A 21,876-nucleotide genomic window follows, 5' to 3' on the forward strand; every position below is an offset into this window, starting at 1 on the left:
AATGAAACATTAAAACATTGGGAACTTCAAAAATTTAAAAGCTAAATTAAAAATTGAAATGTCGTTTAATTGAAATAAAAAAAATTAAAATATCTACAAATGGAAAATTTTAAAATCGGATTATTAAAAATCAAGAAACTGGAAAATCCAAAAACATAATAAACGATCTATAAATTGACAAATGGACTAGCTGCAACCGAAAAAATAATAAATTAACAAATTGAATGTAAAATTTTGCTTTTTCAATTTCTCGAATTTTCAGTTTTTCAGTTTTGAATTTTTAGTTTCTGCAATTTTTTGAGTTTCAGTTTAAATTTTTAATTTTTAGATTTTGCACTTTTGCATTTTCCGATTTATCAATATTTCGTTGCTTCAGCTTTTAAATTGGTTTTTTGTATTATTATTTTTAGATTTCTCAATTTTCCGATATTTTATTTTTTCGTCTTTTCAGTTTAGATTTCCAATTTTTTTTTTGATGTTTCCATTTTTCGAAGAAACATCGAAAGTACAAGTGTAACATGAAAAAAAATCCTGCTTTACAATTTTTCAAAATTTCGGTTTGAAAAACTTGTTTTTTTTGTGTAAAATTTAAAAATGCAAAAACGAGAACTTGATTATTTAAAAGCTAAAATTTAAAAATGAAAACTAGAAAAACTGCAAATCAAAAAATTCAAGACATGAAAATTTGAATTACCTATCGTTTAATTCTAAGGAACGAAAAATTGTAAAACCGGAAACTTAAAAAAATCGAAAAATCCAACAAATAAAAAATTGCAGATCGAAAAACTGAAAGAAAAAAATTGCAAGATCGAAAATCTTAATAAAAATTTAAAAAATCGAAAACCTAAATTGTAAAATCGAAAAACTGTAAATTTGAATAATTATAAATCGGAAAAGTTAAAAATCTAACTATTAAATCGAAAAATTGAAAAATTCATGAGTTGATAAATAGGAACTTTCAAAAACAGATTCCAAAAATTGTAAATTGAAAAATTCCAAAATTTAACAAAAATCGGAAAATCGAGAAATTAAAAAATCGGAAAACTAAAGAATTTTTAAAAACAAACTGGGAACTATAAAAAAATGCTCAGTTAACATAATATTAATAAACGCTGTGAAAGCAATAACAAATTAATTAAGAAAAATTTAAATATAAAAATTGAAAAATGAAAAAACTGTAAAATTGTGAAAATTTCAGTTTTAATTAATTTGTTTTTTTGAATTAAATTAAAAATTAGAGTCAGGGAAAATGAATCATTAAAAAATTGAGAATTCGAAAAATTTAAAAGCTAAATTAAAAATTCAAATCTCGATTAATTGAAATAGGGAAAAATTAAAATATTCACAAATTGAAAAATTGAGGAAGTGTAAAATTGAAATATCGAAAAATTACAAATCAAAAATTTGGGAAACCAAAAATTACTAAATCAAAAAATAAAAATTTCCAAAAATTGTAAAATTGAAAAATGAAAGATTGAAAACCAGATAAACTGTAAAATCAAAAATTTGGAGAAACATAAATTCACAAACGGAAAATTTTAATTTCGAAATAGTAAAAATCGGGAAACTGTAAAATCCAAAAACTGAATAAACGGTCTTGAAATTGAGAAATCGAGCTAACTGTATAGCCGAAAAATTGTAAATTAAAAAATTGAAAAATTCAAATGTAAAATTTTGCTTTTCTAGTTTTTCGAATTTTCAGTTTTTCGATTTTTAATTGTTCGTTTCCGCAATTTTTTGAGTTTTTAATATTTCGTTGCTTCACCTTTTAGATTGGTGCTTTGTATTATTATTTTTAGATTTCTCAATTTTTCGATTTTTTATTTTTCATCTTTTCAGTTGTTACATTTCCAATTTTTTATTTTAAAACAAATTCGAAAAATTGTAAAATTTAACAAAAATCGGAAAATCGAGAAACTGCAAAATTAGAAAACTTTCAAAAATTTTTAAAAACTCAAAAATGGGTGCTATTCAAAAAATGCTCAGTCAACACAATATAAATAAACCGGCGAAAGCAATTAATAATTAATTAGTAAAGAAAAATTTAAATATTGAAATTGAAAAATCCAAAATCTGTAAAATCTTGAACATTTGAGTGTTAATAGATTTGTTCCTTTTGAATTAAATTAAAAATTAGAATCTGGGAAAATGAAATATTAAAACATTGAGAACTCGAAAAATTTAAAAGCTAAATTAAAAACTCAAATCTCGATTCATTGAAATACGGAAAAATTAAAATATACACAAATTGAAAAATTGAGAAAGTGCAAAATTGAAATATCGAAAAATTACAAATCAAAACTAAAAATCTGGGAAACCAAACATTACTAAATCAAAAATTAAAAACTTTCCAAAAATTGTAAAATTGAAAAATTAATGATTGAAACTAGAAAACCCAAAATCGAAAACAAAAATCCACAAATGGAAAATTTGAAAATCGAAATATTAAAAATCCAGAAACTGGAAAATTCAAAAACTGAACAAATGATCTAGAAATTGACAAATCGAGATAACTGTAACCGAAAAATTGTATATTAAAAAATTAAAATTTCGCAATATTTCGAATTTTCTGTTTTTCGATTTTTAATTTTTCGTTTCCGCAATGTTTTGAGTTTCAGTTTAAAATTTTTAATTTTTAAATTTTTCGATTTTTCAATATTTCGTTGCTTCAGCTTTTAGATTGCTTCTTTGTATTATTATTTTGAGATTTCCATTTTCCGAAGAAACATCGAAAATACAAGAGCAAAAAGAAATTCCTGCTTTACAATTTTTCAAAATTTCGATTTGGAAAACTTGTTCTTTTGTCCAAAATTTAAAAATGCAAAAACAGAACTTGATTATTTAAAAGCTAAAATTTGAGAAATGACTAAAAATTGAAAACTCGAAAAACTGCAAATCAAAAAACTGAAGACACGAAAATTTGAATTATCGTTTAATTCAAATAAAGGAAAATTAAAATATCTACAAATTGAAAAATCCAAGGGACGAAAAGTTGAAAAACCGGAAACTTAAAAAAATTCTAAAAATCCAAGAAACCTGAAATTTCGAAAAACTGAAGAAACGAAAATTTGCAAAATCGAAAATCTAAAAATTCGAAAAATGAAAATGAAAAACTCTAAAATTGAGTCATTCTAAATCGGAAAATTTAAAAATCTAAGTAAAACTATAAAATCGAAAAATTGAAAAATTCATGAGTTGATAAATAGAAACTTTGAAAAGCTTAAAACAAATTCGAAAATTTAACAAAAATCGAAAAATCCAGAAATTTGTACAAAATCGGAAAACTAAAGAATTTTTCAAAACTCAAAACTGGGTGCTATTAAAAAAGTGGTCAGTCAACACAATATAAATAAACACCATGAAAGCAATTAAAAATTAAATAGTTAAGAAAAATTTAAGTACTTACAAATAAAAATTGAAAAATCTAAAAACTGTAAAATCGTCAAAATTTCAGTATTAATAAATTTGTTCGTTTTGAATTAAATTAAAAATTAGAAACTGGGAAAATGAAACAAAAAAATTTAGTACTTGAAAAATTTAAAAGCTAAATTAAAAGTTTAAATCACGACTGACTGAAATAAGGAAAAATTAAAATATCTAAAAAATTTCAAAATCAAAAAATAGGAAATTCCAAAAATTGTAAAATTGAAAAATTAAAGATTGACAACTAGAAAATCCAAAACCGAAACACTGCGAAGTCGAAAATTTGAAGAAACAAAAATTCACAAATGGGAAATTTGGAAATCCAAATTAAAAATCGAGAAACTGTAAAATCCAAAAACTGAATAAATGATCTAGAACTTGACAAATCGAGATAAGTGTAACCGAAAAATAAATTAAAAAATTGAAAAAATGAATATAAAATTTCGCTTTTACAATTATGTTTTCGAATTTTCAGTTTTTCGATTTTTAATTTTACGTTTCGGCAATTTTACAAATTTTTGAAAACTTCACTTTGAATAAATTTGTTCTTTTTGCCCAAAATTTAAAAATGCAAAAACGAAAACTTGATGAAAAGCTAAAATTTGAAAAGACTAAAAATTGAAAACTAGAAAAACTGCAAATAAAAAAATTGAAGACATGAAAGTTTAAATTATCGTTTAATTCAAATAAAGGAAAATTAATATACCTACATAATCTAACGAAAAATTGAAAACCCGGAAACTTAGAAAAAAAGAAAAATCTAAGAAATGAAAAATTTTAAATCGAGAAACTGACGGAACGAAAATTTGCAAGGTCGAAAATCTAAAAATTCGAAAACTGAAAGCGAAAAACTCTAAAATTGAGTCATTCTAAATCGGAAAAGTTAAAAATATAAATAAGTAACTGTAAAATCGAAAAATTGAAAAATTCATGAGTTCATAAATAGAAATTTTAAAAAACTTAAAACAAATTCGAAAATTTGACAAAATTCGAAAAATCGAGAAATTGCAAAATTAAAGAATTTTAAAAACTCAAAAATGAGTGCTATTAAAAATGCTCAGTCAACACAATATAAATAAATGCGGTGAACGCACTTAAAAATTATCTAGTTAAAGAAAATTCAAAAATCCTAAAACTGTAAAATCGTGAAAATTTCGGTTTTAATAAAGTTGTTCTTTTTGAATTAAATTAAAAATTAGAATCTGGGAAAATCAAACATTAAACTCGAAAAAGTTAAAAGTTAAATTCAAAATTGAAATGTCGATTAACTGAAATACAGAAAAATTAAAACATCACAAATTGAAAAAAATGAGGAAGTACATAAGTGAAATATCGAAAAATTGCGGATTAAAAATCTGGTAAACCGAAAAATTACAAAATCAAAAAATCAGAAATTTCAAAAATTGTAAAATTGAAAAATTAAAGATTGAAAGGTGGAAAACCCAAAATCGAAAAAATGCAAAGTCGAAAGTTTTAAGAAACAAAAATTCACAAAGGGAAAATTTGAAAATCCAAATATATATTAAAAATCGAGAAACTGTAAAATCCAAAAACTACATAAATGATCTAGAAATTGACAAATCGAGATAACTGTAATCGAAAAATTGTAAATTAAAAAATTGAAAAAATTAATATAAAATTTCGCTTTTACAATTTTTCTAATTTTCAGTTTTTCGATTTTAAATTTTTCATTTCGGCGATTTTACAAATTTTTGAAAATTTCACTTTGAATAAATTTATTCTTTTTGTCCAAAATTATTTAAAAATGCCAAAACGAAATCTTGATGAAAAGTTTTAATAGTAATGAAAAAACTTTCAGAGTTTAAAAAATATATTTGTAGTCACTGCTACACGTGTTTCGGTACACAGTAGACGGTACTGTGTACCGAAACACGTGTAGCAGTGACTACAAATATATTTTTTAAACTCTGAAAGTTTTTTCATTACTATTAAAATTAATATGGAGTTTAAACACGTATCAGCCTCATCAATACAAACTTGATGAAAAGACTAAAAATTGAAAACTAGAAAAACCGCAAATCAAAAAATTGAAAATATGAAAATTTAAATTATCGTTTAATTCAAATAAAAAAAAATTAAAATATTTACATAATCTAACGAAAAATTGAAAACCCGTAAACTTAAAAAAATCGAAAAAGCTAAGAAACGAAAAATTTTAAATCGAGAAACTGACGGTACGAAAATTTGCAAGATCGAAAATCTAAAAATTCGAAAACTGAATGCGAAAAACTCTAAAATTGAGTCATTCTAAATCGGAAAATTTAAAAATCTAAATAAGTAACTATAAAATCGAAAAACTGAAAAATTCATGAGTTCATAACTAGAAATTTTGAAAAACTCAAAACAAATTCGAAAATTTGACACAAATCAGAAAATCCAGAAATTGCAAAATCGGAAAATTAAAGAATTTTAAAAAACTCAAAAATGGGTGCTATTGAAAATGCTCAGTCGACACGATATAAATAAATGCGGTGAAAACAATTAAAAATTATCTAGTTAAAGAAAATTTAAATATAAAAATTGAAAAATCCAAAAACTGTAAATCGTGAAAATTTCGGTTTTAATAAATTTGTTCTTTTTGAATTAAATTAAAAATTAAAATCTGGGAAAATCAAACATTAAAAAATTTTGGAAGTCGAAAATTTTAAAAGTTAAAATCAAAATTGAAAAATTAACAATTGAAAACTAGAAAATCTAAAATATACAAACTGTAAAGTCGAAAATTTGAAGAAACAAAAATTCACAAATGGAAAATTTGAAAATCGAAATCTAAAAATGGAGAAATTAGAAATCAAAATCTGAATAAACGATCTAGAAGTTAACAAATCGAACTAACTGTAAAATCGAAAAACCGTAAATTAAAAAATTGCAAAATAAAAATCTGAAAACTGAGAAATCATAAAACCAAAAATCTGTATGATTTTTAAAAATTCGATAGTGGATGCTACTAAAAAATCCTCAGAATGACACCGACGTGCTGTATTGTCATTGTCAAATTTAAATATAAAAATTGAAAAACTAAAAACGACAAAATCGTAAAACTAAAAAATACAAAATTTCAAAAATCAAGAATTGAAAAAGCCAAAAGTTGAAAATATGAAAAACTGCATATCGAAAAATTGAAAAACAACAAATTGAAAAATCAAAAATCAAAAAAACAATCAATAGGTTTAATGAAAATTATAGCTAAAATACAAATACTATGTAAACAGCATTTTCTTACTAACTTAATTTAGTTATAATTTGAATTCTTATATTGAAAATAAACGTTACAAAAGTATTGCGTATTTAGCCGCATATTTTTAATAAAATGGTGCATATTTTGACCAAAAATGGGTGCATATTAAATAAAGGTCGGCACTTTCAAAGAAAATTAAAAACACCTTTTTAAATTTGTGTCTTTGGCTCCAAAATTTAACCGAACAAAAGGTGCCACCTCGTGGCATAATAAACAAGTGCTTAATATATGTGTTAATCAATGACTTGGGGATACTTTGCTTGCGGAAACACTTTTCCCAGTTATCGAATAGATAAATTTATGAGTTGAATAACTATCGGACCCTTAGGCAGAGCTTTCAGAAATCGGACATAAGTCACTATTATCGAATATATTTTATATTTTTGAAAATAATACACATATTACGGATTTAATTTTAAAACGTTAAGACGATACGGCTAGCGCCACCTAGGCCTGGAAAAACGTACCGCATTGCCAGAACGAATGAAGTTCCCTTTAAATGTCAGCTGTTTCGGTCGGCACCAGGATCGTTAAAACTGGATCATGGATCAAGGAATCCCTCTTGTTACTCTTGCTTATTAATTATTTATAACCAATCAGAGTGCCCAGATTTTTTGAGAATTTGAGGATTTTGTTTTTTGAGGATCTGAGGAAACAAATTAGTTCTGGAGTAAATGCAACCAGTAAAATACGGTGCATAAATGACTTTAAAATGTTGTATGTACCACGAATTTTATTTAAAGTTTAAACCCTCGGGCATAAACTACTTCATAATACCCTTGATACATAAATAAGTTTTATGGAAGACAATAGGTATTCGATTTATGGCAACTTAGATTATAAAAACTCAAGTATTTACGGAAAAACCAAAAGTACCTGTTAGTAAAAAAAATCTAACATTTTTTTTTGTGTGCATGTAAATCTCGAAAAATCTTGATAATATTCCCCAAACAAAATAATATAATTTTGGAAGGCATCTAAAAACCCATAAACTCGTACTCACCCCTCGTAACGATTCCCCCAAACCCCATTCCAACTGGATCTACCCTGCGCCACGACATCGATTCACCACCCGTTCTTCATTCCTCTTCAAGACCGCGAAAAGCAAAGACGCGAAACCAGCACCATGGACGACCGAACCATCGACTTAATTTTCGCCGGCTCCCTCGAAAACCTGCCCCCGGTGAGCTCGAAAATCGTCCGAATTTTCACCAGCTCCACGTTCACAGGTACGAAAAAACAACCCCTTTTTTAGTAAATCTCCCAATTTCTCGCAGACACCACGATGGAAAGAAACACCCTCATGGCCAAGTGTTACCCGAAAATCAAGGACTACTGCCGCGAAAAGCACGGGCTGGAATTCCAGGTGAGTCCTGACCTGCAGTATCGACTCCCTTGCAGATTTTTCTTTGTTTTTGCACGTCGACCTAGCGTCGAAATTAATGGCCTTGGGCAAGGGCGCGAACTTGGTACCAGTTGGTACGGAACGATTAACCCAGTGGAAAGAAATCGATGGGGCGTGCTGCTGGGTAAATTTTGTTTTTCGGATTTAAGGTCGTGGACATGAGGTGGGGGGTGAGGGATGAGGCCACCGACGATCACATGACTACGGAGCTGTGCATGAAGGAGATCCAGAACTGTCAGAGGCTGTCCATGGGGCCGAATTTTGTCGTGAGTTAAACAAAAAAAAAAGTTAATAACAATAACAAACAAATTGTTGAAAATGTCAGGTGTTTCTGGGTCAAAAATACGGCTACCGCCCCATCCCCACCTACATCCTCTCCTCCGAGCTGCAGATGATCCGCGACGAACTCGCCGCCACCGGCCACGACGCCACCCTCATCGACACCTGGTACCGCAAGGACAGCAACGCCGTCCCCCCCATCTCCGTCCTGCAGCCCATCTCCTCCATCCTCATCAACTTCAACAACAAGCGCATCCCGAAGCTGCAAGCCGAAGACCAGGCCAAGTGGTGGGACACCCTCAACAAGTTCCAGAAGCTCTTCCGCAAGGCCGCCGCCTCCTTGTACCAGCAGAACAAGATGGACCCCGACGCCATGCACAACTACTTCATGTCCGTGACCGAGCGGGAGGTCATCAACGGCATCCTCAACGTGAAGAACACCAAGAACCACTGTCTGGCCTACATCAGGATGATCAACAACATCAACTTGCAGAACCTGAAGAAGGCGTCTCTGTTCGTCGACATCATCAACAGAAGCTTGGACTCCGAGTCGGCGAAGCTGTTGGCGAACCTGAGGGACGAGCGTCTGCCGGCGAAAATCGAGAGCAGCAACATGCAGAAGTACACGGTGGAGTGGATCGGGCGCGAGGGGTTGGACAACGAAACACACGAAGACTACTTGAAGCACTTCATCACCCACTTCTACAAGAACATCGTAAAACTAGTGGATCGAGCCATGCGGAAAGAAGACTCCAGTGCCCAGGGTCAGATCGTCACGGAAATCCTCCAGCATCTGCACGCTTGTAACAACTCAGTTAAAGTTTTCTACGGGAGAGAAGAGAGTCTGGAGCACATCCACCAGTACATGACCAACGACTCCGACAAGCTTCTGGTTCTGTACGGGGAAGGAGGTTGCGGGAAAACGTCGCTTCTGGCCAAAACCGCCAGCATGTCCACCAGTACTGAGTGGTTTAAGAACGCCAAACCCATTAGTATTATCCGCTTCTTGGGCACCACTCCAGACTCGTCTGCTTTAACGCCGACTTTAATTTCCATCTGTCAGCAGATTTCGTACAACTTCATGCTTCCGTTTGACGGTATCCCGGACGATTTGGTGCCTCTAACGGCGCACTTTAAGTATCTGCTGACGCTTGCCACGAAGGAGCAGCCTTTGGTGCTCTTCCTGGATTCCGTGGATCAACTAACCGGGACCCAGGACGCTAATAAAGTGTCATGGCTGCCGACGAGATTGCCACCATATTGTAAAGTCTGTGCTTTTGACAGTGTCGGGGTCAAAGTGGCATCCTAACTGTTTTCTAGATCCTGGTGTCGTGCGCGTCCGAAGAAAGCAACCCAGAAGTGTCCAGAGAGTACCACATTCTGCGCCGGATGGTCGACGTGGAGGAGAACTTCATCGAAGTGAAAGCTCTTGGCGAAGAGTTGGCCATGAAAGTCGTCAAGTAAGCTTTATCAACAAAATGTATTCTCGCATTATAACTAGGGCCCGTGTTTTCGATCACAAAAAATCAGGAAAAAGGGGCCTAAAATAGGCTTTAAAAAACTTCAAATTAGTTCTTAGTTATTCTTTTTTAAATTAATGTTCAGAGAACTGTTCTAAGCATAATATACCAAAATGTAAGGGGTCTTAGTACTAAAGTCAGTACTAAATGTTGAGCTATTTCCTGAAAATGATAAAATATCTAACTGTGATTGAAAATTACCTCGAGGTTGTAGTGTTCTCAACGAAAAACTATTAAAGTAATTTTGTAACTTTATTGCCACCGATACGTGAGTGAATTAATTATTATTGATGCAAAAATATTACTCATTGTCAACATTTTACAATTAAAATCCGTCTACAACAAGGAAGGTAAAACAGTTTTAAAACGGTAAAAAGTATCGATTTTGCAATTAGGCAAATGGAAGAATGGCAGAGAGAGTGATAAATGGGAGAATGAGAGAGAGTGTGATAAATGAGAGAATGAGAGAAAGTGGTATAAATGAGAGAATGCAAGAGAGGGTGATAAATGGGAGAATGAGAGAGAGTGTGATAAATGAGAGGATGAGAGAGAGGGTGATAAATGGGAGAATGAGAGAGGGAGTGATAAATGGGAGAATGAGAGAGAGAGTGATAAATGGTAGAATGAGATAGAGAGTGATAAATGGTAGAATGCGAGAGAGGGTGATAAATGGGAGAATGAGAGAAAAGGTGATAAATGTGAGAATGAGAGAGAGGGTGATAAATGGTGGAATGCGAGAGAGAGTGATAAATGGGAGAATGAGAAAGAACTGATAAATGAGAGAATAAGAAAAAGTGTGATAAATGAGAGAATGAGAGGGAGTGTGATAAATGGGAGAATGAGAGAGAGAGAGACTGATAAATGAGAGAATGATAGAGAGTGTGATAAATGAGAGAATGACAGATAGGGTGGTAAACGGGAGAATGAGAGAGAGTGATAAATGAGAGAATGAGAGAGAGAGTGATAAATGAGAGAATGAAAGAGACTGATAAATGGGAGAATGAGAGAGAGTGTGATAAATGAAGGAATGAGAGAGAATGATAAATGGGAGAATGAGAGAGACAGTGATAAATGAAAGAATAAGAGAGAAGGTGATAAATGGGAGAATGAGAGAGAGAGAGAGTGATAAATGGGAGAATGAGGGAGAGAGTGACAAATGGGAGAATCCGAGAAAAATTGCTAAATGTGAGAATGAGAGAAAGTGTGATAAATGAGAAAATGAGAGAGAGGGTGATAAATAGGGGAATGGGAGAGAGGGTGATAAATGGGAGAATGAGAAAGAGACTGATAAATGAGAGAATAAGAGAAAGTGTGATAAATGAGAGAATGAGAGAGAGTGTGATAAATGAGAGAATGAGAGATAGGGTGATAAACGGGAGAATGAGAGAGAGTGATAAATGGGAGAATGAGTGAGAGAATGATAAATGAGAGAATTAAAGAGAGTGATAAATGAGAGAATGATACAGAGTGTGATAAATGAGAGAATGAGAGACAGAGAGTGATAAATGGGAGAATGGGAGAGAGAGTGATAAATGTTAGAGTTAGAGAAAGTGTGATAAGTGAGAAAATGAGAGAGAGTCATAAATGGAATAATGAGAGAAACAGTGATAAATGGGAGAATGCTTTGTCCTTTTCGTCCCTCGTCCTTCGTCTTTTTCGATCTTCTTCCTTCGTCCTTTTCGTCCTTGATCTTTCGTCCTTCGTCTTCGTCCTTTTCATTCTTTTCGTCTTTCGTCTTTTTCGATCTTCGTCCTTTTCATCTTTCGTCCTTTTCGTTCTTCGTCCTTCGACCTTTTCGTTCTCTTCAGCCTTTTCGTTCTTTGTCCTTTTCGTAATTCGTCCTTCGTCCTTTTCGTCCTTCGTTCATGTCGTCCTTCGTCCTTTTCGTCCTTCATCCTTTTCGACCTTCGTACTTTTCGTCCTTCGTTCTTTTCGGCTTTTGTCCTTCATTCTTTTCGTCCTTCGTCCTTTTCGTCTTTCGTCCTTCGTTCTTCGTCCTTCGTCCTTTTCGTCCTTCGTCCTTGTCCTTCGTCCTTCGTCCATTGCCCTTCGTTCTTCATCCCTCGTCCTTTTCGTTCCATTCGTCCTTCGTCTTTTTCATCCTTTCCGTCCTTCTCATCCTCTTCGTCCTTTTCGTCCTTCGTCTTTTTCGTCCTTCGTTCTTTTCGTCTTTCAACCTTTTCGTCCTTCGTCCTTCGTCTTTCGTCCTTCATCCTTCGTTCTTCGTCCTTCATCCTTTTCGTCCTTCGTCCTTTTCGCCCTTCTTCCTTCGTTCTTCGTCCTTTGTCCTTTTCCTTCGTCCTTCGTCCTTTTCATCCTTCGTCCTGTTCGTCCTTCGTCCTTGATCCTTTCCGTCCTTCGTCCTTCGTCCTTTTCGTCCTTTTCATCCTTCGGCCTTTTCGTCCTTTTCGTCCTTCTCGTCCTTCTCGTCCTTTTTGTCCTTTTCATCCTTTTCATCTTTCGTCCTTTGTCCTTTTCGTCCTTTTCGTTTTTCGTCCTTTTCTTCCTTCGTCCTTTCCGTCCTTCGTTCTTTTCGCCCTTTTCGTTCCTAGTTCTTTTCGTCACTCGTCCTTTTCGTCCTTCGTTCTTTGTCCTTTGTCCCTCGTCCTTCGTCCTTCCTCCTTCATCCTTCGCCATTCGTCCTTCTTCCATCGTTTTTCGTCCTTCTTCCTTCGTCCCTCGTCCTTCGTCCTTCTTCCTGCCTCCTTCGTTCTTCGCCCTTTGTCTTTCTTCCTTGGTTTTTCGTTCTTCCTTCGTCCTTCGTCCTTCGGCTTTTTCGTCCTTTTCGTGCTTCGCCCTTCGTCCTTTCAGTCCTTCGTCCTTCGTCCTTTACGGCTTTTCGTTTTTCGTCTTTCGTTCTTTTCGTTCTTCGTCCTTTTCGTTCTTCGTCCTTCGTTCCTCGTCCTTCGGCCTTTCCTTCCTTTTCCTTCGTCCTTCGTTATTCGTCCTTTTCGTTTTTCGTCTTTTTCGTCCTTCATCATTTTCGTCCTTCGTTTTTTTCGTCCTTCGTCCTTTTCGTCCTTCGTCCTTTTCGTCCTTCGTCCTTTTCGTCCTTCGTCCTTTTCGTCCTTCGTCCTTTTCGTCCTTCGTCCTTTTCGTCCTTCGTCCTTCGTTTTTTTCATCCTTCGTCCTTCGTTTTTTCATCCTTCGTCCTTCGCCTTTCATCCTTTTCGTCCTTCGTCTTTCATCCTTTTCGTCCTTCGTCCTTGTTCTTCGTCTTTCGACCTTTTCGTCCTTCATCCTTCGTCCTTCGTCCTTCGTTCCTCGTCCTTCGTCCTTCGTCCTTTTCGTTTTTTGTCCTTCTTCCTTTGTCCTTCGTCGTTTTCGTTCTTTTCTACCTTCGTCCTTTTCGTCCTTTTCGTCCTTTTCGTCCTTTTCGTCCTTTTCGTCCTTTTCGTCCTTTCATCCTTTTCGTCCTTCGTCCTTTTCGTCTTTCATCCTTTTCGTCCTTCGTCCTTCGTTCTTTTCGTTCTTCGTCCTCCGTCATTTTCCTTCGTCCTTCGTCCTTTTCGTCCTTCGTCCTTCGTTCTTCGTCCTTCGTTCTTTTCGTTCTTCGTCCTCCGTCATTTTCCTTCGTCCTTCGTTTTTTTCGTCCTTTGTCTTTCGTCTTTTTCGTCCTTTTCGTCTTTTTCGTCCTTCGTCCTTTTCGTCCTTCTCGCCCTTTTCGTCCTTTACATCCTTTTCGTCTTTCGTCCTTTACATCCTTTTCGTCTTTCGTCCTTCGTCCGTCATTTTCGTCCTTTTTGTCCTTCGTCCTTTTCGTCCTTCATCCTTTTCTGGAGAATGGAAGAAAGACATAAATGGGAGAATGAGAGAGGAAGATATGGGAGAATGAAAGAGAGAGATAAATGGGAGAATGATAATTTTAACTAACTCAGAAATATGGCAAGTGGTATTAGAGAAAGTGCCTTGACAAAAGAACTAATAAAAATGAGTTACAAATTTATAATAGTATTACAATCGAAAGCAAAGGCGCAAGACGTCTTTCAAAGAGCTGACGCACTTTATTGGTGTTGTTTCCGGAAAAAGTCTGCTTTTGCCCACCCATTGGTTGGATGTTTTGTGAATTTACCGCAAAGCAGCAAGTTTAGGACGTTTTAGGTCGCAAAAGTCAGTTTTAGGTCACATACTCTCATTTTAGGCATTTAGGCAATTATAAAGTAAGCTCAAATAACGTTATCTTTTGCGAGACACATTTATATCTAAGTTTTATGTAAAAAATGCTTTAAGAAGGAACAAAAATGCAAAAAACTTGAAGTTCGCCGATCCTTAACTCGACAATATTTTTGGACTAATAGTATTTTTAATGTTTGGAATTCTCTACCCGATTATATCATTAAGAGCCCGTGTCTTTTAAGTTTCAAAATTAATTTTGATTAGTATAACAGGCCTTTCCCTCTGCCCGATCGAATAATAATAACTTATAATAATTTTCGACGAAATTTTCGAAATTTAACTAACTACATTTTCTTGTCGAGATCTACATCCCTGAATTTTTTGAGAATTTAGACGACTTTTTGAAAATTGAAAACTTTCGAAACTTAACTAAACACATTATTTTCTTGTGAACTTCGAGCTCTAAAAACCTCTTCCGACCTCGTTTCTCTGATAGCTCCAATCAATTTAAAAATTTTTCTTTAAAACTTGTGTTCGTTTCCAGGATGTGGATGAGGACGGCCTGTCGCGACTTGACCAACTACCAGTGGCGCCTCGTCTCCAACGCCATCGAAAAGTGCAGCCTGCCCATCTTCGTGAAGCTCGTCTTCGCGGAAATCTGCAGGTGGCGCAGTTACACCAAGAGTCAAGACACCCACCTCGCTTCCACCGTCATGGACTCCATCATGATGTTATTCGAACGAATCGAGAAACAGCACGGGAGAATCCTGGTCTTCCACGCTTTAGCCTACATCACCGCCGCCAAAAGCGGCCTGTCTGAGTCCGAGCTCGAAGACTTGATTTCCCTCGATGACAAAGTCCTGGACGACGTGTACCAGTACCATTTACCGCCCGTGCGGAGAATCCCGCCGTTGTTGTGGACCCGCATCAGGAACGACTTACCCAACTACTTGTCTGAGCGGGAAGCCGATGGGGTCAGCGTCATGAACTGGTACCATCGTCAGTTCCGGGACACCGCGAAGGAGCGCTACTTCAAGAACATGAACATGGCGATGTACTTCCACTCCATGATCGCCGACTACTTCCTAGGGATTTGGGGCGGCGGCAATCCCAAACCTTTCAAGTACACCGAAATCCAAAGACACAGATTCAACCTAACCGACAAAGAAGGCGTCGCTGATCGTAAAGTCCCGGTTCAACCTCTGGTTTTCTACAGCAAGGATGGTAAAGTCTCCAGGTACAACCTCCGGAAGTTCGGCGAGCTTCCGTTCCACCTGGTGCGCTCCAGACGCTTCAAGGACCTCTACGAGAACGTTCTCTTCAACTACGAGTGGCTTCATGCCAAGTTGTCGAGCTGTCCGTTGCAGGCGGTGTTGGCGGACTACGAAGATGCTAGTAACCACATCGAGGATAAGGATGCGAAGAGGGAGTTGATGCTGGTGGCTGATGCTCTGCGTCTGGGGGGTGCTGTCTTGGGGCAGTACCCCAACATGCTGGCGCCGCAGCTCATAGGGCGACTCTTGCCAGAAGTGGGGAAGAATCCGAATATAAAAATGTTGCTGAATGATTGTGATATTAAGGGTCCGGTGCATTGTTCGTTGTTGCCGGTTTACCACTGTCTTCATACGCCTGGAGGGCCGCTGAAGTACTCGCTGGAGGGGCATCAGTTTGCGGTTTTTGCGATTTGTCTCACTTCGGATTATAGATATGTCGTATCTATTTCGAATAGGTTCATAACGTGGGATTTGTCCACTAGTGATTTGACTAGGGATGTGAATCCTAACATAGAGGGGATCATGCAGCAGCTGGTACTGAGTCCGGATAATAAGTGGGCGGCAGCTTACACCAATAACAACCAGGCAAGTGGCAAGTTTTGCAGTAGTAGGTAAATTTTGGCTAGTTTTATAAAATAACGTACTCCTCCAGTTGTGGTTTATGAATCCGTGTTGGATTTTATCCACGACATCGAAATTTTTGGATAAAATTTTTTGGTTTTTCGATTTTTCCATTTCTCGATTAGGATTTTTTAGTTTCTTGATTCATCAACTTTGCGATTTTTCAATTTTTAGAATTTTTGATTTCTCAATTTTTTTATTTTTCGATTTCACGATTTGAATTGCTTTTTTAATTTTTCAATTCTTCAATTCTTTAAGTAAGATTTGGTTTTTCAATTTTTTTATTTTTCAACTTTTCGATGTTTCTATTTGTAAATTATTCAATTTTTCAATTCGGCGAATTTTCAGGTGTTTAATTTTAATTTTTTCCTTTTTTTCATTTATTTAATTTTTCGATTTTCTAAATTTTCAGTTTTTCGATTTTTGTGTTTCTCTTTTTTCAATGTTTCAGTTTTTGTGGATTTTTGACTTTTTTTCAACTTCTCGATTTTCTAAATTACCCATTTTTCAACCTTTAGACGATTTGATGTCACTATTTTTTGATTTTTCACTTTTTGTTTATTTAATTTTTCAATTTTTCGATATTTCAAATTTGGAATTTTCAGTTTTTCGATTTTTCAAATTTTCGATTTTTCATTTTTTTATTATTCCAGTTTCGACGTTTCGATTTCTCTATCTTCGATTTTTTAGTTGTTTATTTCTTTAAATATTCAATTTTTCAATTTTTCGATTGTTCAAGTTCTTGATTTTTCAATTTTTTGATTTTTTAAATTTTCGTTTTTTTTAATTTCTTTTTTCGACTTTTCCGTATCACTCCAAACATTTAATTTATAAAATACATTTTTTTAAATTCTCAATATTTCGATTTCTCAGTTTTTCGATGTTTCAGTTCGTGGATTTTTCAATTTTTCGATTTTTCGATTTCTAGATTATTCAATTTTCAATCCAGCAAATTTTCAGGTGTTTAATTTTAATTTTTCCATTTTTCATTTATTTAATTTTTCGATTTTCTAAATTTTCAGTTTTTCGGTTTTTCTGTTTTTCGATTTTTGTGTTTTTCGACTTTCTGCTTTCTCGATTTTTCAATTTTTCCATTTCTCTTTTTTCAATATTTCAGTTTTTTGTGGATTTTTTACTTTTTTCAATTTCTCGATTTTCTAAATTACCCACCCACTTTTCCGCCTTTCAACGATTCGGTATTTCTATTTTTTGATTTTTCCCTTTTTGTTTCTTTATTTTTCAATTTCCCAAAGTTTTCAAATTTTTCGGTTTCTCCATTTTTGAACTATTGATTTCTCAATTTTTCGATATTTCAAATTTGGAATTTTTCAGTTTTTCAATTTTTCAAATTTTTGATTTCTCATTTTTTTAATATTCCAATTTCGACGTTTCGATTTCTCTATCTTCGATTTTTTAGTTGTTTATTTCTTTAAATATTCAATTTTTCTATTTTTTTATTCTTCAGGTTCCTGATTTTTCAATTTTTTGATTTTTTAAATTTTCGTTTTTTAATTTCTTTTTTAGACTTTTCCGTTTCACTCCAAAAATTTCTCAATTACAATGAAAACCAACAAAGTTAACAAAAAATCAAGAAGAACGACCTCAATAAAATACAATTTTTTAATAATAATAATAATAATAATAATAATAATTGTCAATATTTCGATTTCTCATTTTTTCGATGTTTCAGTTCGTGGATTTTTCAATTTTTCGATTTTTCGATTTCTAGATTATTCAATTTTTCACTTCAGCGAATTTTCAGGTGTTTAATTTTAATTTTTCCATTTTTCATTTAGGTATTTAATTTTTCGGCTTTTCTGTTTTTCGATTTTAGTGTTTTTCGGCTTTCCGGTTTCTCGATTTTTCAATTTTTCCGTTTCTCTTTTTTCAATATTTCAGTTTTTTGTGGGTTTTTCACTTTTTTCAACTTCTCGATTTTGTAAACTACCCATTTTTCAACCTTTCGACGATTCGATATCTCTATTTTTTTATTTTTCACTTCTTGATTCTTTATTTTTCAATTTCCTAAAGTTTAAATTTTTCAGATTTTTCGGTTTCTCCATTTTTCAACTATGGATTTCTCAATTTTTCGATATTTCAAATTTGGAATTTTTCAGTTTTTCGATTTTTCAAATTTTCGATTTCTCATTTTTTTATTTTTCCAATTTCGATATTTCGATTTCTCTATCATCGATTTTTTAGTTGTTTATTTCTTCAAATATTCAATTTTTCAATTTTTCGATTCTTCAGGTCCTTGATTTTTCAATTTTTTGATTTTTTAAATTTTCGTTCTTTTAATTTCTTTTTTCGACTTTTCCGTTTCACTCCAAAAATTTCTCAATTACAATGAAAACCAATAAAGTTAACAAAAAATCAAAAAAACGACCTCAATAAAATACAATTTTTTAAATTCTCAATATTTCGATTTCTCATTTTTTCGATGTTTCAATTCGTGAATTTTTCAATTTTTCGATGTTTCAATTCGTTGATTTTTCAATTTTTCGATTTTTCGATTTCTAGATTATTCAATTTTTCACTTCAGGAAATTTTCAGGTGTTTAATTTTAATTTTTCCATTTTTCATTTAGGTATTTAATTTTTCTGTTTTCGATTTTACTGTTTTTCTGCTTTCCGGTTTCTCGATTTTTCAATTTTTCCGTTCTCTTTTTTCAATATTTCAGTTTTTTGTGGATTTTTGACTTTTTTCAAATTCTCGATTTTCTAAATTACCCACTTTTCAACCTTTCGACGATTTGATATCTCTATTTTTTGATTTTTCACTTTTTGTTTCTTTATTTTTCAATTTCCCAAAGTTTAAATTTTTCGGATTTTTCGGTTTCTCCATTTTTTAACTATGGAGTTCTCAATTTTTCGATTTTTCAAATTTTCGATTTCTCATTTTTTTATTATCCAATTTCGACATCTCGATTTCGCTATCTTCGATTTTTTAGTTGTTTATTTCTTTAAATATTCAAATCAAACTTTATTTCTTCATCCGTATGTGGAGGAAGAGTTGCTTTCTCTTGTGAAAAATAAAATAAAACCTAAATGGTCGGCCGGACCAGACGATATTCCGCCAGCCATAATTAAAAAAGTACTCTCTGCAATTATAACTCCTCTAACGTACCTTATAAATTTGTCGTTTGAAAAGGGTCAGTTCCCGGAATTACTAAAAACATCAAAAATTATTCCCATACATAAGAAAAAAGATAAGGCTTGCATGGAGAACTACCGTCCTGTTGCAATTAGCTCTAGTTTTTCAAAAATTTTTGAACAAGCATTTTTGTGTCGCTTACAAAAATTTTTAGACAATCATAATGTACTTAGTAAATACCAGCATGGTTTTCGTAATAATCTTTCCACAAATACTGCCATGATTGATTTGTATAACAATGTTGTTTCAAAAATAGAGGCGGGAGAGTGTCCTGTTGGGATCTTTTGTGATCTCAGCAGGGCATTCGACTGCGTAAATCATAATCTGTTGATAACCAAATTATTCTCTTATGGATGTAGAGGTAATAGCTTGGATTGGGTAGTATCCTACCTCGAGAACAGGCATCAGTACGTTGTAATTCCGAATACCAATAAAGAAAATTTTAAAAATCAAATCAGTTCTAACATAATTGACATAGATGTAGGTGTGCCCCAGGGATCAGTTCTGGGACCCATTCTCTTCCTTCTTTACGTAAACGACATTGAAAGCATCTTTAAAAATGTATCACCTGTTTTATATGCTGATGACACGTCGATTATAATTTCAGATCGCAATGAAGTTCAATTAGAAAGAGAGGTTAATATTTTAATGACGAATCTCCAATCCTGGTTTTCCACCAACAACATTTATATAAACTCTGAAAAAACACAAGTTATAAGATTTCGTAATCGCCAAAACACCTGTAAGTATATAGATCTCAAATGTTCAAATCTACAGCATAACACTGTCGACACCATAAAATTTCTAGGTCTTATGGTAGATACAAACCTCAACTTTAAGTCACATGCCAAAATACTGGTTCCAAAATTAAACTCACTGTGTTATTTTCTAAGAAATTTAAAGATAATTTTAAATATTGATCAATTGGTTAATATATACCATGCTCATGTGGAATCCAGAATTAGGTATGGTATTTGTTTATGGGGTGGGTCACCAAGCGCAGCCAATGTGTTTATTAGTCAAAAACGTGCCATCAGAACAATTGCCGGTGCAAGTAAACATACAAGCTGCAAAAGCCTTTTTAAAAAATTAAATATATTGACTCTTCCGTCATTATACATATTTGAAATGAGTGTTCACATTTATAAAAACCGACATAATCTAACGTATGTCCATAACGTACATAAAGTAAATACCCGACAAAAACATCAGATTCATGTTCCGTTTAAACGTTGTAATGTTGGTGTGTTAGCAACTGATTGTATGGGAGTTAGAATTTTCAATTACTTGCCAGTGAATATTCAAAATTGTCAGTTAATATCATCATTTAGGAAAAATTTAAAAGTATTTTTAACAGATAAATGTTATTATTCCCTAGGTGAATTTTTTCAAGGTTGATGGCATGTTGACAATATCATTTTGTCTTTTTGTTATTTTGCTTGTTAAATGTTTAGTTTTTAATTTTTAGTTTTAGTGTTTCTTTGTTTGTATTTTTTTTCTTTTTGACTTGTCTTATATACTGTTATACATATATGTATCTGTGGAGACCAAATATATATATTATTATTATTATTATTATTAAGTTTTCAATTTTTCGATTCTTCAGGTTCTTGATTCTTCAATTTTTTGATTTTTTAAATTTTTGGTTTTTTAATTTCTTTTTTCGACTTGTCTGTTGCACTCCAAAAATGTCTCAATTACAATGAAAACCAATAAAGTTAACCAAAAATCAAGAAAAAAAGACCTCAAAAAAATATATTTTTTAATTTCTCAATATTTCGATTTCTCATTTTTTCGATGTTTAATTTTGTGGATTTTTCAATTTTTCGATTTTCCGACTTTTCAATTTATTCGATTTCTCATTTACTATACATTTTAGTTTTGGGTTGGGATTTGTCGATTTCTCGATTGAAATTTTTTAATTTTTTTAATTTTTTAATTTTTTTTAATTGAAGTTTTTTAGCTTTTCTGTTTTTCGATGTTTCTGTTTTTTGACTTTTCGATTTCTCAATTTTTCAATTTTTCAGTTTCTTTTTATGAATTTTTGACCTTTTTTCGACTTTTCGATTATTTAATTTTCCTATTTTTCAACCTTTGATTTTTCAGTCTTTTAGAGTCTCGGTTTTTCGAATATTCGATTTTTCAGATTTTCCATTTTTCGATTTCTCCATTTTTCAACTATGGATTTCTCAATTTCTCGACGTTTCAATTTTTCAATTCCTCAATTTTCAAATTTTTTTTTATTTTTCTGTGTCTCGATTTTGGAGATTTTTGGTATTAGGGTTTTTCAATTTCGATGTTCCGATTTCTCAATTTTCGATTTTTCAGTTGTTCAATTCTTCAATTATTCAATATATCGATTTTTCAGGTTCTCGATTTTTCAATTTTTTGATTTTTAAATTTTTTGATTTTTCAAATTTTCGATTTTTCATCATTTCTATTTTCCGACTTTTCGGTTTCACTTTTCTTCGATTTTTCGATGTTTCAGTTTTAGGATTTTTCGATTTTCCGACTTTTAGATTTTTTGATTTGCCCATATTTTGATTTCTCGGTTTTTCGATGTTTCAATCTCTCGATTTTTCAATTTTTCAATTTTTCGTTGTTTGAGGTTTTTGGTTTTTCTTTTCACTGGTTTTGCAAATTGTCATTTTTCAAATTTTCGATTTTTTTCACTTTTCAATTAATCGATGATAATAATAATAATAATTCTTTATTGATGGAAATTTCCTGAAATTGCCTGAAATTCCCTGAACACATTGGCTGATATTTCAGTTTTGGGATTTTTCCATTTTTCAATTTTTCAGTTTTTTGATTTTTTCAGTTTTT

The 21,876-nt window shown here is 32.7% G+C and overlaps 1 protein-coding gene across 1 annotated transcript in view; it reads left to right on the plus strand.

Moving 5' to 3' along the window:
- Positions 1–7,734: 7,734 nt before the first annotated feature.
- LOC135133728 (NACHT and WD repeat domain-containing protein 2) overlaps positions 7,735–21,876 on the plus strand; it is a 35,390-nt gene continuing 21,248 nt past the window's right edge. Inside the window, exons 1-6 of the mRNA XM_064062215.1 lie at positions 7,735–7,911; positions 7,960–8,048; positions 8,237–8,353; positions 8,413–9,633; positions 9,687–9,826; positions 14,547–15,861. Of these exons, the coding sequence (XP_063918285.1) occupies positions 7,809–7,911; positions 7,960–8,048; positions 8,237–8,353; positions 8,413–9,633; positions 9,687–9,826; positions 14,547–15,861 (2,985 nt within the window). The 5' untranslated portion in view covers positions 7,735–7,808. The remainder of the gene's footprint in view (positions 7,912–7,959; positions 8,049–8,236; positions 8,354–8,412; positions 9,634–9,686; positions 9,827–14,546; positions 15,862–21,876) is intronic.

Source organism: Zophobas morio, unplaced genomic scaffold, assembly GCF_036711695.1.
Source record: "Zophobas morio isolate AGI-343-1 ecotype UQ-CSIRO unplaced genomic scaffold, CSIRO_AGI_Zmor_V1 ptg000022l, whole genome shotgun sequence".
Taxonomy (NCBI): Eukaryota; Metazoa; Arthropoda; class Insecta; order Coleoptera; family Tenebrionidae; genus Zophobas; species Zophobas morio.